Consider the following 16,826-nt stretch of genomic DNA (forward strand, 5'->3'; position numbering starts at 1 on the left):
CACCTCTTCACCTGCTCATTAATGGCAGACAGTGTGTTTAGGCATGTAGACGTGGTCGAGATGAACTGCTGAATTTCTGTCTGAATTGAATTTGTGGGGACTTGTTTTGGCCTTCAGCTGAACGGCCTCTTTGGAGTTTCAGTCACATCTGTCAAGTCTACCAGGTGTTTGATGTGTCTCCTTCTTCTCACTAACGGACCAGATTGTTGATTTGGCCACTCCTGAAGATTCCCCAAAAACATATGGATCTAACAGAAACTCTCCATGGAAAAACAGCAAATATTTGAAATTTCTGTCTTCTCAATCTTCCCTCCTCTTAATTGTTTTGTTAACAGATCATCACGGCGCTGGAGGAGGACACCACGGCCCAGAAGATGCAGCTGGGTTATAGACTGCAGCAGATCGCTGCTGCAGTGGAGAATAAAGTCACTGACTTGTGATGGAGGAGAAATCCGTCAGCATTACAGCGGTAACACCTGCCACTGTTACTGCACTCAGCGTGGGGCACCCTGGCAGTTGAACTGAAAAGCAGGCGAGACGGACGGACTGAGGGCAAGAGAAACTCTTATTTGGGGGAGGAAATGATTTTTGTGCGGGGGTGGTGGGGGTGAAGGGTTGGAATTAGAGTTCACATCCCAGCGCCTTTAGTGTTTTTTGGTGACTGCGAACAGAGCTTCAGTGTGGACACTGTGAGACCCCTGTAGAAGCAGGACACTGAAGAGGGAAAAAAAAAGAAAAACCTCAACGAAGTGGACGTGTAAAAGAAGCCAGTCTGTTGCTCTGTTCACTTTATGAAGAAGAACTCGTTGGAGTGTGTGTTTTATATCTCTACAGAACGTGCTGGAGTCAAGAGGTACAGAAAAGCTGGTGGACAGCCTGCTGACTCAGTTTATGAAGCGGTACCTCTTATGCCTTGTGTACTTGTTGCTGCTGTATGGTCAGAAGTTATTTCTTTCTGTGTGTATGTATGGTTTTTATATATATATATGTGTGTGTGTGTGTGTGTGTGTGTGTGTGTTGTGGATGTGCAGTTATCCATACTCCCCTGGCTGTTAAACTACATTGTTTTGCCACAGTTTAGGTTTCTGTACAACGTGGTGAAGTAATCGGTTCTTACATTTTGGATCTAAGAATGAAAAGTAAACAGAAAACTGAATTTTAAGGTCCTTTTTTTTCACATTTTAGAACTCGTCACTACTTAAAGCAACATTTTTAAGTCGCTGCCACACTCTACCTCAGCCTACTGTGTTGCATCAACTGCTCTCATTTTCTTTGGCAGAACCTGACTGATTACTGCTCAGCCAATCTTGGGCTGTTACACATGTGTCTGTATTGATGTACAATTTGTCTGATTTGTGCTAATATATTTTTTCAAACACAACTGAAAGAAACCGAAAAGTTGGGATTATTTAAAAATGTTAGTTGTCTGTAGCACGAATACCAGAGCAGCATCGCAGCTGAAGAGACAGCGCTGCACTAAGCTGGTAACTAGTTTAAATATTTTCTTTAGCAATACAAATATAACGTACTGTAAGAATATCAGCTGATATGTTATCAGAGGTTTTTTTTTTTTTTTGCTTCCTAAAAATCAATATCAGCCCCAGTAATCCATCATTGGTCAGGCTCCAGTTGTCAGCCCAGCAAAAACACTAATATATTCCTTTGAGGCAGTTCCATCTATCAGTACAGCAGCAACGTGCAGACCTGCCTTTACACCCCCCACTGGGCTGCTGTAAACACACACAGTTTCACACATTTCCTGTTTGATTCCTTCCGTGTGTGAGAGATTAGAAGCAGGACGTGCTTGTTAAAGGTACTTAAACCCCGCTGAGTTTACGGTTTTTGTTTCTTGCTTTTATGCATATTTGTGTGGATGTGTCTGTCGTGTACGAGTCACTGGAAAGTCAATAGAGGAAAATGAAGTCCCTCTGTAAAGAAACTTCATGTTGTTAAAGTGCAGTCATAGTGTGCACTGCGGTTTTTATTGTTTTTCTATTTTGAACATTTTAACATTCCTTTGGACATTGTATAAATCCCAGCTCACCACCTTCCGCTCCAAGCTGAGACAATGATTTGCTGATGGACACTGTGGTTTGCGTATCGTTCTTGTACTGGACACAGTGTGGCACTGGTTTTTGTCTTCCACATAGACAAAAAAGAGAGACAACCTGAGGCAGTGAATTCAGCATAAGGCTGTTGCCATGTTGACTCTTTGATATATGTGGATAAAAAGGTTGAACACCAAGTTATCAGCTGGCAATAACTGACTTGCTTGATTAAAAAAGTGAACAAAATAACTGATATAAACGAGCTGAAAGCAGCGATACTGTCTGTGGAAACTGGGTTGCCTATTCCACTGATACACGAGGACCAAATAACAGTGATGAACTACCACAACCGCTTGTGACTTGAGTTCATCGGTGAGTGAACATTCTGGCTGTCTCACCTTGTCAGGTACTCCCACAGGCTTCCAAGCATGTAAATCTACTGTTCTTTGAGGTCTGCTTACTGATGTCGTTCTTTTGATGAAGAGTCGATGATTGATGGAGAAATGGTGATCTGGTACGTGAGAAGCTGATGCTTGTTGAACGGGAGTCTGTAGCCAGAGATGTTTTGTAGTCATACCCTGTATATAAAAGATGTACGTAGTCACAGCATTCCTGCGTTAGTAAAGTCCCAGTTGAGTGTTGTCACCATCACCAGCTTAGCTCTTTGAACCCAATCAGGGGGCTGGATCTGATTGGGAAACCGAGGGACACTACATGCTCATTGGCTAATGATTCATCAATCACCAGTCTGTAGCCAATGAGCATGTTTTAATTTATCCTCGTCTTTGATTCTCAGGATCATAATTTACAAAATGAAATTAGTATCCAGTTTGACTTGAAACCCTCAATTGACCCATAACCTCACCAGGAAAGTGTTTACTGAGGTCACAAACAGGCACTGCAGAGTCAATCCTGCTGCCCATTAGTAACAATGTAGGTTTAAGTCATTTCCACATGGGCTTCACGTTTCAGCCCCTGAAGCTACATCAGTCCAATATAAACAGAATTTACATTTGTAGCCCACACCTAGCTGGCAACAATGGCCTTAAAGGCATTTGGTGGCTACGTCCCTCTTCTGTATGCAGTTCATGGTCCTGCAGTTGTGTGTGGCATTTTAATAACTTGATTATACTTCTCCTGGCTCAGTAGGTATAGTTGCTTATAGCTTAGCAGGGGTGGGTATGGTCGGACATATTTGTTGGTGATGGTCTTTTGTCGAACTCTTTCTCCTTTAGTATTTGCTCTTTATGTGGGGAAGTTATTAGTTTCAGATGACTGCAGGCATGAAAATTGATGGCGAAACAGATTTTGACGCAACTCCAGAAACCATATACCAGAGTTTTAGTAGAGTGTGTGTGTGTGTATACATATTTTTAAAAAGTGTGTGTGATTTTTTTTTTTTTCTCAGATCTGCTGTTGTTTAATGTTTTAATACACAGTACTACAAGCTGTAAATTAGAAAAAGGTAAAGCACTGACTCAAGTATGTCAGTACTCCCCTCAGTACTTGTGTCCATACACGCAACCCACCCCCATTCAAAGAAGACTGTTGCTGTGTGTCAGCTTAAGCCTGAAGTATGTAATTCCCAGGGTTAGTGTGTCAGAATGTAGTCCATACATTTGTCACTAAATTACATAAAACAGCAACTAATGACTCATATGAATATACGGGGGTTTGTTCATCTGGAGCTGAGAGCTCGGTGATGACAGAGGAACCGTCTGAGGGAAAGCTGTAACTTAGGCTGTATAAATCTGGCGGTGTAGAGCAGGCTCTGCAAGGAGCAGTTTTAGGATATTTCTTATTTTGTGTGTTAATATCATTGTACATACTGATTTTAAGGTGTAACTGTAGTGATTTAACCTGTTTAATAAGAGAAGGTGAAAATTCTCACAAATAAAGTATTCTTTAAAGCTGCTTTTTTTTTTCTCTTTATTTTGAATACATACCATTATCAACTCCCTCAAGATGTTCGTTAGTGAGCATTAGGACTTGAAAACAACTGCACTCCAGCTCACAAAGAGGGACCCATTAGACAAGTAAAATTTAATTTGGGGGGGGCCCTCCTCGTAACACTCCATTGTCACCTGAGCCTAACATTGTTAATACTGGAGGGTTGAAGTTGAACATAATTTATTTTGGGATACTTTGCCTTTTCAGCCTCATATACAGAAGCCCAATGAAAAAAATATGTATTTTAGTATGATACACATTGCAAAACTATGTCATGCCCATTACATTGAGGAGGGTAGGACAAGTATCAGTGCATGCCATATTCAATCTAGAGGGCATAGGCTTTTTTGGAAACATTTGATTTAGGGTGTCTGACCTGCTGTTGGACATGTTAGAGATATTCTTTTTGTCCAAAATGTGTATTTTTGCATAACTATGCAAATGCATCTAGTTACAGGCTAGTAAATAAGCCATTTGTCATATATAAATAATAATTATTCAGCATACAGAATTGCTGAGCATCAATGGAATAATATCAAATACAAGTGGTCAAGAAGTGCCATAAATATGTAATTACACTGTTATACCAGGAAATGGTGTGGTGGCACCACACCAAGACCACAAATGAGACGTGAAAGTGAGCTCTCCTAGTCTATCCATGCAACCTGACCACAGTGTGAAAGCACCAAGATGCTGTCACCACAGGAATGTGAATAAACCAGTCAGATTAAACCACCACAGCTCACAAATGCACAGTTATGTCTGAACATCCATTCATGAATAAAAGCCAAGATCTGCCCAGCTTGCATGTCCCGTCCACTGAACCTTGTAAATATTCAACAGCCCTGACATATAAGTGTCACGATTCAGCAGTCGGGGGGGGGGGCTGAACCATGAAACGCACTACCTAAGTGAGACAACATGACAAAGAACGGGAGGACACAGACACACGAGGTAATCAAGCAGATGGGACACACCAGGGAGCACAACTGAATATAATACAAAGGACTGCCAAAGTAAAACAGGAAATAGACATGGAAAGCAACTGGCTGGCTTGACACAACGCAGGGAAACAGACATGCTTAGGGACTGCAACACCTATACTAGAGGAGCAAGAACACAACAGGTAACTAGACACAGGGAGGAACGCTGATGGAGGACTCAAACTACAGCACAAGAAACTGAGACCAGGACTAAATACACTTAACAGGAGAATAAAACACCAAACAGACCCGTGAACACAGGAAGCCTGAGAACTGAAGCAGGATTAAATACCAAGTGTACAGCCAAGAACAGAACTCCGATAACACAACAAAGCCTGGGGATATAAACAAAACAACAACCAGGAATTACCAGAAAAAGACAAAAACTCAAAACTGCAAAAACACAATAAAGTAGGAATCAAACAGTAACCTTAAACAATAGAAAAAAGAAAGTCCAAAAACTAAAAATGCAGAGTCATAAACCCAGGACCGTGACCATAAGATCCAAGCAAAACTGTATATTAACTAGAAACACAGTGAGGATGTGACAGGATGACAGGTTGTCCTTTTTTGGTAATCTTCTCCTTTTCCTCCTCTCTGCCCCGCATGGACGGGTCCTTTCTGTCACATTTCTGTTTTGTAGCCTCAACCACAAATGACCGTAGCTGACGGACCATCAGGTCACCTGGAGCACTGCTGATGCCTGTTCAAACTACTCGAATGCACTCTGACACACAGTCAGTCAGAAAATATTCTCCGCATTAATTAATATTATTTTTGCTACAATTGCATAATTCTGGAGTGTTGTAATAGTTTCTTCTTTCTTTTAGGACATTGGCATATTTAAAAAAAAAAAAAAAAAAAAAAAAGTTTAATGAAATATTTAGGTGAGCCTGGAGGCCCTATGCCTCGGGTCGGCTCTGGTCCAGAGTCATTATTTGACAACTTAAATACTCATAAAAGTAGAAACTGTGGATCAAGATGCAGATTTAATAATTAATCAAAAAATCCTGGACAATCAGAAGGGTTGAAGTGTTTCTTATAACTGTAATACCTACTGTTAAACAATTCATAATTGAGATACTAAATCATAGATGTGAGTTATATTTATGACATAGTAAGACATTTCTGTTAAATGTTTAGCCTCTTACAAAATAGTATGAGAGAATTAACTCGTGTGAAACACATGATGTAATTCTTAATTATAAAAAAATTTGAGGTAATTTGTCAAATTCATGAGGTTAAATCACTAAATATTAAATCACATTTATAGGAAACTGAATCATAATTGAGTCTGATGGTTGGAAGAAAGGGGAGTGAGTAAATATCAGATGTGAGAAACCTTTACCAGAGAGAAGAATGTACACATTTGGTCCTTCACTACATCCATGAATCTTCTCAGAAGTCTTCCTCTTTTCTTGCCTGGCAGCTCCATCTTCAGCTTCCTTTGTCCAAAATATTCCCCATCCCTCTTCTGCGCATGTCCAAACCTTCTGAGCTTTGCCTCGCTAACATTTTCTTCAGGCTGCTCCCCCAATGTAATCATTTCTGATTTTCTCCATCCTGGTTGCTTCCAATGAAAATCTTGCCATTTTCCCTCCACACACCTATAAGGTTGAATTTTTGAATAAAGCTATCAGATGGTTGTTGGATGGGAATCTTCTAGGTGGCCACCTGTCAAGGGTTTCATCTAGAATCATATTAAAGTCTCCTTCCATAGCTAAACTTAGCACAAAAAGTGAGGAAATTTGTGTTTGGTCAATTATTTCTTTGTTGTAACAATTCTTCTTGGCAATAAGGAAAATGCTTTTGTGGGTTGAGCAGCAGAGTTGAGTATGTGGATTACACCCATGAAAAATTTGCCAAATGTTCTCTGCCAATACCAAACAGCTTATTCTGCTGCTGTTTGGGTTCCTGCACATGCCGGTATGGAGGGAAATGAGGATGTGGCGATATTGGCAAAACTGTCACTGAAGTTACAAACAGCTGATTTACAGATACCGTTAAGCAAGGCTGAACTCAAAAGCATTATAAATAGTCAGATCCAGAAAGTATGGCAGGAGCACTGGAACATCAGTGACAAAGGAAGACATCTATCTAATATTTAAAAACATGTTTGCTGTGAAAGAAAAGTGGCCAGGGCCTGAGTAGAAGAAATAATCACCTTTTTCAGAATAGGATACACAGGTCTTAATAAAACATTGCATTTAATAGATAAGCATGCAACCAAACTCTGTATGCACTGCAATCAACCTGAATTTTTCCAGCGTGTATTATTGTGTCAGGCCAACGATCAGGAAAGGAAGAAATTAATAGGAACCTTCAAGGAGCTGAAGATTAATTTTACTTTGGAAGACTTCCTTGGAAAGGGACTGTTGCATGTCTGTGGCCAGCTGATGAGGTTTGCGAGAAGGGAGATTTAATAGAAACAATCTAGTTTTTTTCCTATGCTTTTTTTTTTTCCGTTCCTGAGTCACACTCCAGTTCCGTGGGTGGCGGTAATGCACCTCTCAGCTGATTTGACAACCGCCAATAAACCCAGAAGAAGACGACGAAGGCGGAGAAGAAGAGTCTTCGCCCAAACGAACATAATCGTCCAAAATGGAGTAGTGCTGAAGACAATATTAGACGATAATTCCACTGAATGTAATTCAGAATTCAAACAGACTTTGTTCCGTCGCAAAGGAAATTTATTACTTAGAGAAACCGCGGGAAAGCGACATCTTTGTTTCTGTCGTCGGCTTGCTGCAAAAAACAGGTAACTTCAGCGAACTGGCTAAGCTAGCGAAATTAGCATTAGCAGCTGGTGCTAATGTTAGCTAGCTGCCTTTGTAACCCGACAGCCGTTGAGCAGGAAAGTTTAGCATGATTGTTGTTTCATATAAAATTCACGTAAAGCGTTTTAGCTCGAGTCACTCTTACTGACGCAGTGCAGCGCCCCAAAAGAAGGTTAGCTTTGCCAGCATTCGCTGCAAGGCTACGGCTGCTAAATGAAACGGCGTGCGGTGTTTTGTGAGCTAACAGCTGTCACTTGCGTACAGATGAATAGCGCCAGTCTTGTCGTGTTCCACTTTATTGTTCTTTGTTAGACAGCGTTGCTTTAGTTATCTTAATTTTCCCATCTTCTTTACAAACGATGCTCAAGTGACGCTTCATTCATTTTCAAATAAGACCTTACTTGTAGAAGTAGCGAATCGCGCGATGTTAATTGATGCTATCCTGTTCAGCGGTATAAATTTGTGTCAAATGCCATCCCCTCGGATATATGCAAATATTAATGTGCCGCACTGGGATCTGGGACTGTTTACAAGCTTCAGATGAACGTAATGATTCAGGTTTAGATATAGTCAACAAAAAGGCACAATTCTGTCGTTTGCCGCAAATGTCCTAATTCATGTGGATTGGTTATGTGTGGGATGTTCAGTGTTGCGGTTTCTCACGTTGCAGACAATAATGGAGCCATCAGAGCAGTCAGGCCCAGATTCGGGTCCTCAGGATGTCAACCCAGTGTTTCTCCAGCAACTCAGAGAGCTGGACATCCCCGAGGAGGCGGCCAAACAGGTGGGGCAGTATGTCCTGAGTGGGCAGCTTACTCCCAGTGACTTTTATGAGAGGCAGCATTGCAGTTCTTGAAAAGTTTATGTTCTGTGATAAATAATGTTTGGGTCCAAATTTTGGGATGTTTCTCACAGTCATGTCACAAACATTGCATATAATAAAGCTTTACTTCCACAGCTGTTTGGTGGGTGCGTGTGCCCACACTTGAGCATGCGCTCATTGAACTGTTAATGAGTGACAATAGCTACTTCACTGGTCCAAATATAATATAAAAATTTTTGGACTTTGAGGACTGACTGATGAAAAAGCAAAAATGACTCAACAATAACTAAATATGGCAAAATAATAATTCACTATTACTTGAGCACTATGAGGTAACTAACTGCAAAAGATGAGGATTATTTCTATAAATGTTTTTTTTTCTTTTTTTGGCTGCCTAAATAATGTCAGCTTTATTTCCACTGTGCTTCACTGTTTTGTTCTCTTGTTTTCTCCTCACCGTAGGCACTTTTGCACACTCGGAACGTGTCTGCCGAGGAGGCGGCCATGTACTACTTCAACAAGCTGGAGAATGAGGTGCCCATAAGCTAGCCTTAATCCCTACAGGTACACATTGGTACATTGGACCTTGTGGAGTTTGTCCAAAGCCAAATCTCAGTGTCTCTTTGTGTCTCTGGTGTTCAGGAGGAGGGTGATGATGACCTCATTTACAAGATGGTGTTTGTGGTGAATATGGACCTTGCTATGGGTGTTGGGAAGGTAAGTCCAATGGGTCCATTGTGGACCATTTGTGCTTATGGTCCTTAATGTGGTATAAATATCCTCTCCCGCAAAAGCACACTGTTAAATATGCATTATTTATACACAAAATACACAATATTTTCTAATTTTAGTGTGTGTATGTGCGTACGTGGGTGGGTGGGGTCTAAATGATTCATATATATTTTGGCCAATGAACCCACCATAACTATGCATGCACAATGCATTTCAAGGTCACTGACATACGTTGGAGGCAGTCTGGAGCTATCGTTATAAAGCTACTATTTTTAACAACCCATATGGTACAAAGAAAAAAAAAATGGCACAAACAGGCCAGAGGAAACAAGGGGAGTAATATTAGGCTTCACAGCTTTCCTGTCTAAGAAGAGGGGAAAATTCCAAAAGACCTGCATTTGTGTTTTCCACACTTCTTTGCATGCGTCTGATTCATTCCATCACTAAAACAAAAAACTTACAAATGAACAAACAATCAAGATTAGAAATTTTACTGAATTGTTGGTTGGTACAGTGGGAAAAAATAATTGTGGTGGTGTTATTCACTCTTTTTTTTTTTTTTTAATTTCATTTTGGGTTAAAGTGGGAGTCAGACTGTTACATACTGCTGTCAGTTACAGTTTCAGTACTTTTCCTTTTTCTTCTCCACATGTCTGTGGAGCTCACAAGAGCTGAAATTACAAAAGATTTACTGTTACGTTACTGAAAGTATAATAAAAGCTTCCCAATGTGTGACACTGAACCAGCATATTTCTAGTTTCTACCTTTTATTGTCTCTGACTGAATATAAGAGTGAAGGTAAAGGAGTGAGCGAGAGCTGTTGGTGTAGCAGACATGAAATACCTCCAAGCCTTGCTCTTTGCTGTTAGCTTCCATGCTATGTTAGCTCTGCTGCAAGCTGCTGCTGCTTCTGGGCAAAATAAACACAGAAGAACATAGAACTAAATTGAACAGATCCAATCATGAATCGTCTCGTCACAATACTCAGTCCAGCTTTTTGGGTAATTATCAGACTGATATGGCATGCCACTTACTGTTAGTGATCTTTAATAGCTGATTACAGAAATGACTCTTTTCAACAGGAGCAGGAGCCAGCCAGGTGAGTGTCCACACAGACACTCACCTCTGTGGTAATCATCATGTTGACATACAGTTTGATCAGTGTCCACCATGTTTTCCTTCTTGGTTATGTTACGCACAGCTTCAAATTGAAAATGGTCACTAACTATTAGATGTCACTACCTAAATGACAGTGTCATTTAGTGAAAGGATTTATTTAAGTTTTATTAAAGCTAAAGTAGCCAGAGTTTATAAATCTTCATACTCAGGGGTTGTTTAAAATTTAAAAAAATAATTTCCTTGATATTAAACCTTGAGATGGAGCTTCTGTGACTATCTACACTTAAATGTGTAATTTGTTGGGCAAAGACATTTAATATTTTGCCTATGTACACCACCACAGTGGATTTTAAACAAGATGTGACTGAAGGGCAGACTTTCATCTGTAATTAGAGGTTTAGCAAAATTTTTGGACTAACTGTTTAGGAATTAAAACCATTTTTATACATATACATTGTATATACACCGATCAGGCATAATGTTATGACCACCTGCCTAATTTGTTGGTCCCTCTTTTGCTGCCAAAACAACCCTGACTCAAAAGGCAGGCGTCAGCATGGGCACCCTGACCAGTGTAGCCATCACAGTTTGGCCCTCGTCAAACTCACTCAAAACCTTACGCTTTCCCATTTTTCTTGCTTCTAACACATCAACTTTGAGGACAAAATGTTCACTTGGTCCCTAATATATCCCACCCACTAACAGGTGCCATGATGAAGAGATAATCATATTTATTCACTTCACCAGTCAGTGGTCATAATGTTGTGCCTGATCGGTGTGTATATACAGTGCCTTCCGTAATGTTTGGGACAGACACAATGTTTGTAGTTTTGCTTCTGTACTCCACCAAAGTGGATTGTAAATTAACGTGATTGACATACACACTTTCAAGGGGTTTTACAAAAATTTTGTGGGAGCTGTTTAAGAATTACAGCCATTTTTATACAGTCCCCCTCTTTTCAGAGGTTAAAATTAAGGGGGACATCTAATATACATTTAAATATAAAGAACTTAGTACTCAAAATAACTTGACTGAGAATTTCTGCCTGAAGCTGAGAACCCATGGAGATCACCAATCTTCCGTTGAGTTGCTCCACTGGGCTCTGTTGGTTTGAGCTCAGGTGGCTGACTTGACCAATAAAGAATATCCCATTTCTTGTACGGGGAGCCTTCATCATTTCTCTTCATGCTGGACATGGGGGAATAAACTTGTGTATATTTGGCTCTCACTTACCAGCATCACTGTCTGTATAGAGACAGTAGTGAAAGCTCCACTGTTCAGTCTGTGCCACACTGTATATGTTAATTAAATGCATTATATCCCCATTCCAGCTGTGACAATCGCTGTCAGCAGACAACTTTTCTGCTGCTTTTCTGTGGGGTGGATAATAATAACAAACTAGGGTTAGCTAAAATGGCTGCCTGCTGTCCTTAAGGACATTTTTGAAAAGGGGGTCACTGCCTCCATCTGTCACAGAGCTATTATTAAAAGTATCAAGTGACTGCTTCTGCAAGATGGCGATGGCGAAAGAATTTACCAATGGTAACATTGAATCAACTGACATGGCAGGACAGTATGTTCATTTGTGAAGTGTATTTTTATTTATTTATTTTTTAAATGCACCCAGCGAAAGATGGGACGTATTACATGAACACCTATGGTGGGCGTCCAGGCAGCGTCCATTTAAGTGTCTGCTCAGTAACTTGAGTACCGTTTGGCCTACACTAACCAAACTTCATGGTTAGATGACCAAAGCAAGGTTGGGACTGTATATGGGGTCACTAGGGTCAAGATCAAGGTTAATACAGTGTGATGGGCATATTTTGCCCTGCTAGGTGGTGCTTTTTTTTTTCTTTTTTTTTTTCTCCCCAGCATGTTTTTTTTTTATAATTGTCAGTCATGCACAGAGTCATCTAGGTTGGTGAAGAAACAAACATTGATTTCCATCTGATGGGTTATAGTTGAATCGTTTCCAAATGACAGAGGAATTAGAAGCTTCCTCTATGGATGTGCGTCATTTAAACGTTGGTGCTAGCAGTACTAGCTGGTTAAACCCATCATTTTATTTACGTACAACTGCAGTTTTTGTTCAGATGATATGTCGTCACTACCTGAGCTGCAGCCCTGACGGATGGTGTGCTCTCTCTCGCTCTCAAAGTTGTAAATAAGCAGAGGTGGAAAGTAAACAGTAGTAGTAGCAGTACTAACCAGCGCTGTTCTGCAGTACTTCAATGCCAAAAAAAAAAAAAGGCAGCTATATGTTGGCTCTCTGAGAATAAAGTGCAATATAATCAAGCAACTGGATCCACTTTGAATTACTGTAATTACGCAGTCATTTTTCCTATTGGAAAAATTCAAACGGTTTCTGAAATTGTGCTTCACAGCCAACATAGGGTTATTACGGTAATAAGTCCCAGAAGTCCGCAAACAGAAGTACGCCGTGTCCCCGATGACATGTTCAGCTTTATAGAATTAATTAACTCTTGTCTGTGAGCACACCTTACAAACACACAACAAAAGTATTGTCAGTACTGTGGGATGACAAATTAATGGGAAGGATATACTGGTTTATCATATGACATGACCTGCCATCAGGCCCTCTCCTGTAAGTGTGGTCATGTGCTTTTATTTTTTGTGTGTGTGTGTGTGTGTGTGTGTGTGTGTGTGTGTGTGTGTGTTCAAACAGAAAAACATGTATTGGTTTTAATGCTGTGAACTTGATCAGAAACTGCACACACACACAGCAGTCTGAACTCAACGCTGTGTTTGTGTGCAGGTGGCTGCCCAGGTTGGCCATGCTGCTGTGGGCTTGTACCAGGCTCTACAGGAGAAGAATAGCTGGAGGGAGATGGCCTGGAAGTGGGACCACAGTGGGTAAGACTACAGTATTCATTTCTGGAAGGCCAAGCTTGTTCCACTCATGCTTTACTTAGGCGCTCTGCATAAATACTTTTCACCTTTTATTTTTCCTATAAATTTCCTCCTCTGGTGTACTGCAAATTGTTATGGATGGAAAAAAAAAATCCATGTGCCTGGTGTTGCTATAGGGCCAAGAAGGTGGTGGTCCAGGGCACAAATGTGGCTCATCTGCTGGAACTGCAGGCCCTGGCTATGAGCCTCAGTCTGCCCACATACCTGGTTCAAGATGCGGGACTTACCCAGGTGAAGGAATTTTATCTTATATGCAAATATCTGTGGTGGTGCAGGTAGTCACTCCCAAAATACGATTACATTATTGGTACTAATAGTTTTTGTGGTTTAAAAAATAAAAAATTTTTGTGAGGATTGTGCAGTGGCTTGGCAGGTAGATGTGTAGAAACTCTGAGTTCTAAACCAGCCTTTCTGGTCTTTGAAAGGTGGAGTCTGGGTCCCGCACTGTCCTGGCAATCATGGGCGAAGAAGAGATGGTGAACAACGTCACTGGCAGTCTGAAGCTGCTCTGAAAGGCTTGTAACTGCATGTGGGGAGAGGCATGGCTCTGCAGTGATGCCAGCAGAGGACAGCATTTCCCAGCAGCAGGGAGAGTTTTGGACATGACTCTCCCTGAGACATGTCACACCACTAGAAAACAAACACTCGGCCATTTGTTTCCCTTTCTTTTCTTTATATGAGCTGCTTAGTTGAGCAGGGGAGAGAGAGAGCGGTTCCTCACTAAGGAACAGCACAAAGACAGTAGAAATTTTTTCTGGTGACCTTTTTTGGTGCCCCCCACCCACCCAACAAGTCACCTACTTAAAATGGTCTTGGTAGAATCTCAGTCAGTATACACACATTTAATCTGGCCACTTTCAGATATGGCAAAGTTAAGTGTTTTTTTTTTTTTTTGAACAGTTGCCCATATATTGTAATTATACTTATTCAAAGGGCCTTTTAATGTAGACAAATGCATTAATGTCATTACAGTTATACCTTTACCAGATGTAGTACTTCTCTGGTGATCCACTGCTCCTCAGTGAAGGGTGATCTGTTATGTAGTTTGTGAACACTCTTTGATGATTTAATGATTTTGTGTCTATATGCAACTTCTCCCAAAGATCCCTGATCTAGAGAGCCACTAAAATCACTTATTATTGATAAACAGCTATATTTTATATACACCTGCTTGTTAGGGCCATAGTGTGTATAATCTGGTGTGCCATCATAAACAGTATGCACAGTTACTAAACATTGGTGTTTATAGTTTTTCTTTATGCAAAGGGGGTAAGAAGTTACGTTTGGATTTCTTGTTAGAATTTGATGATAAGTAGAAGCCAAATTGTTACAGGTTTGTGCACATTAATCTCAATAGACAAAAAAAAAAAGTGATGTCATGTTTCCATATTGTCACTAAAAAAAAATCTTGGAAGAGCGAGTCCTAGAGTTTAACTCTGAGCTTATTACTTAGGATCTTGTGTAACAGCAATCTTAGAGGAGGAAGGTAGTGTCATGCATGCAGTATACATAGATATTGAACAGACTGTTGAAATACCATGGTTATGTCACTTTTAGTAACGTGTCCACACTTTGATAACTCCTGTCTTATACATGCATTTGTGTAAGTGCTTCAGATTATGAGGACAATTAAAAAATGCCTCCAAATGAAGTTACAAGAGGTCTGGATTGTGTGTGTGTGTGTTTTTTTTCTTCAAACACATTACAGTCACCGTCACACAGACACTGAGTAGATGAAAGAGATTTACTGAAGCGGTGGCAGGGAAAACTGTGGGGGAGGGTTAAACACAGCCATGTTGCAGTGCGTAGTTTCGACTGGGCCAAATGACACTGCTTTTTCAAGGCACTAACAATGGCAGTACTGTGAAGTATGGCCACAGCCTACCAAGACACACTGGGAAACTTGGTAATTTGTCATCTATTAATAAGCTCAAGACCTGCTGTTAGGAATTTTAAGTTTTTATGAAGGGCAACAATAAGACAATTCTACAAAAAGGGATATGTAAAAGTTATCTAATCAGATAAAACCACATGCATTGCAAACTGTGTTACGTGTTCACTAATAAACGTGTGTGTTTAACAATTTTGAAGCGTGACTGCAACACTCAGTTGTACCGTTCAGCTATATCTCAACAAAATATAGTCTAGTTTTAACCTACAGTTGTGCTTCTAAACAAATACTTCTGGGCGTGGTATACTATATTCAGTCATGTTTACCTCAAATATATCCAGTATGCAACTATCTGATACTTTTGACGTCAGTTGTTTTCCTTATTCTGTTTTATGAGTATTTAAGAGCTAAATTTATTATAGCTGCAATGTAATAATTATATTATTCTGCTGTCTAATCTCATCGTTCGTCAGACCTCTGCAACAAATGACGTTGGCATCTATCACCGCAGCCAATCCAAAGTCGCCCCCAAGTCTCATGACACGATAACAAACCAATCGCGTCATCGTGACTATTTTGTTTAAATATAGCAAAGTTATCCTTCGTGTAATTGTATCTCTTGTGAATGTCTTCCTTTGGGTTTGTATATCCAGTGTGTGTAGTACGCTGGGGCGATACTGTTACACTTCGGCTGCGTCTCACTGTTCCTTTATATAAATGCTACCATCACAGCAAAAAAAAAAAAAAAAAAGTGCTCATTTTTCGCCGGGTATAACTCCCAGGAGTGGTTTTTACTGAGCAACTGCTAGCGTTGTTTTCACTATGGCGGTCACTTTTTTTCTGTGCAAGTGTAGGAAGATAGTGATTTCGGCAGCGGGAACAGAAGTAGGAGGGACCAGCAATAAGTGGATGAAACCCAGGAGCACTGGTCAAGTTCCCTGTCCAACCCCTCAGCAGACGCTACCAAAACGACACCTCATACTCCATTCATCTGACATATCGGTAGGTGGGGCTGACCCAGTGGGCTAACCCTGCCTCTGGTGTCCCTGGAACTGGGCCCCAGAGACCCCGTGTAGCTAACGCTTGCTACTATGTATTGGTACAGACACTCCTTCCACAGTAGATGAAAGTAACCCATAAATAAAAAGGTAATAATCCCACTAACGATTTTAAATAAATTCCATGGTATTTGAATTTAATAACGAGCAATTCCCGAAACTTTGAAGGTACAGATCCTCTGCTGGATATCAAATTGTCTCCGGAATCCAACCACTCACTCCTGCCTGTACACCACCACTACATACATATCATAATGAAAGAGAATTTTCGCACCACTCCTCAAAGCACTGCCCGCCCCGTTTTACGTAGTAAATGGAAACAAATAATCGACGCTGTCTTTCACCAATGACTTGCACGCACATCTCGTGCGTAACATGAGTGACATACTGGAGTCGAATCACTGTCGAGAGGCGGGAAATAGCAGCAAGGGCCGCCCAAGGAGAGGGCCCCTGCACGGTCGCCAGGGAAACCCCGTAGCGTGGTTGTGTGTCAGTTTCGCTGGGACCCGCGGT

General features: G+C 40.7%; 2 protein-coding genes across 2 annotated transcripts in view; both read left to right on the top strand.

Moving 5' to 3' along the window:
* Positions 1-3,962, top strand: part of plxnb1b (plexin b1b) — a 116,972-nt gene extending 113,010 nt beyond the window's left edge. The window contains exon 39 of the mRNA XM_030728742.1: positions 336-3,962. Coding sequence (XP_030584602.1) covers positions 336-440 — 105 coding nt within the window. The 3' untranslated portion in view covers positions 441-3,962. The remainder of the gene's footprint in view (positions 1-335) is intronic.
* Positions 3,963-7,512: 3,550 nt separating this feature from the next.
* On the top strand, positions 7,513-15,025 carry LOC115780888 (probable peptidyl-tRNA hydrolase 2). The gene is made up of 7 exons (XM_030730309.1): positions 7,513-7,739; positions 8,429-8,542; positions 9,044-9,115; positions 9,224-9,298; positions 13,210-13,307; positions 13,481-13,595; positions 13,790-15,025. The coding sequence occupies exons 2-7, from the start codon at positions 8,435-8,437 to the stop codon at positions 13,874-13,876; spliced, it is 555 nt and encodes a 184-aa protein (XP_030586169.1). The 5' UTR covers positions 7,513-7,739; positions 8,429-8,434; the 3' UTR covers positions 13,877-15,025.
* Positions 15,026-16,826: the final 1,801 nt, after the last annotated feature.

The sequence above is a fragment of the Archocentrus centrarchus genome, chromosome 5 (assembly GCF_007364275.1).
Source record: "Archocentrus centrarchus isolate MPI-CPG fArcCen1 chromosome 5, fArcCen1, whole genome shotgun sequence".
NCBI lineage: Eukaryota > Metazoa > Chordata > Actinopteri > Cichliformes > Cichlidae > Archocentrus > Archocentrus centrarchus.

What these genes read in the sequence shown, in the direction of transcription:
- LOC115780888 (XM_030730309.1), top strand. Translation starts at nt 8,435, where the DNA reads ATGGAGCCATCAGAGCAGTCAGGCCCAGATTCGGGTCCTCAGGATGTC. An exon ending in CCGAGGAGGCGGCCAAACAG is followed by an intron (nt 8,543 to 9,043) that starts GTGGGGCAGTAT and finishes TCCTCACCGTAG; the next exon opens with GCACTTTTGCACACTCGGAA. An exon ending in TTGCTATGGGTGTTGGGAAG is followed by an intron (nt 9,299 to 13,209) that starts GTAAGTCCAATG and finishes GTTTGTGTGCAG; the next exon opens with GTGGCTGCCCAGGTTGGCCA.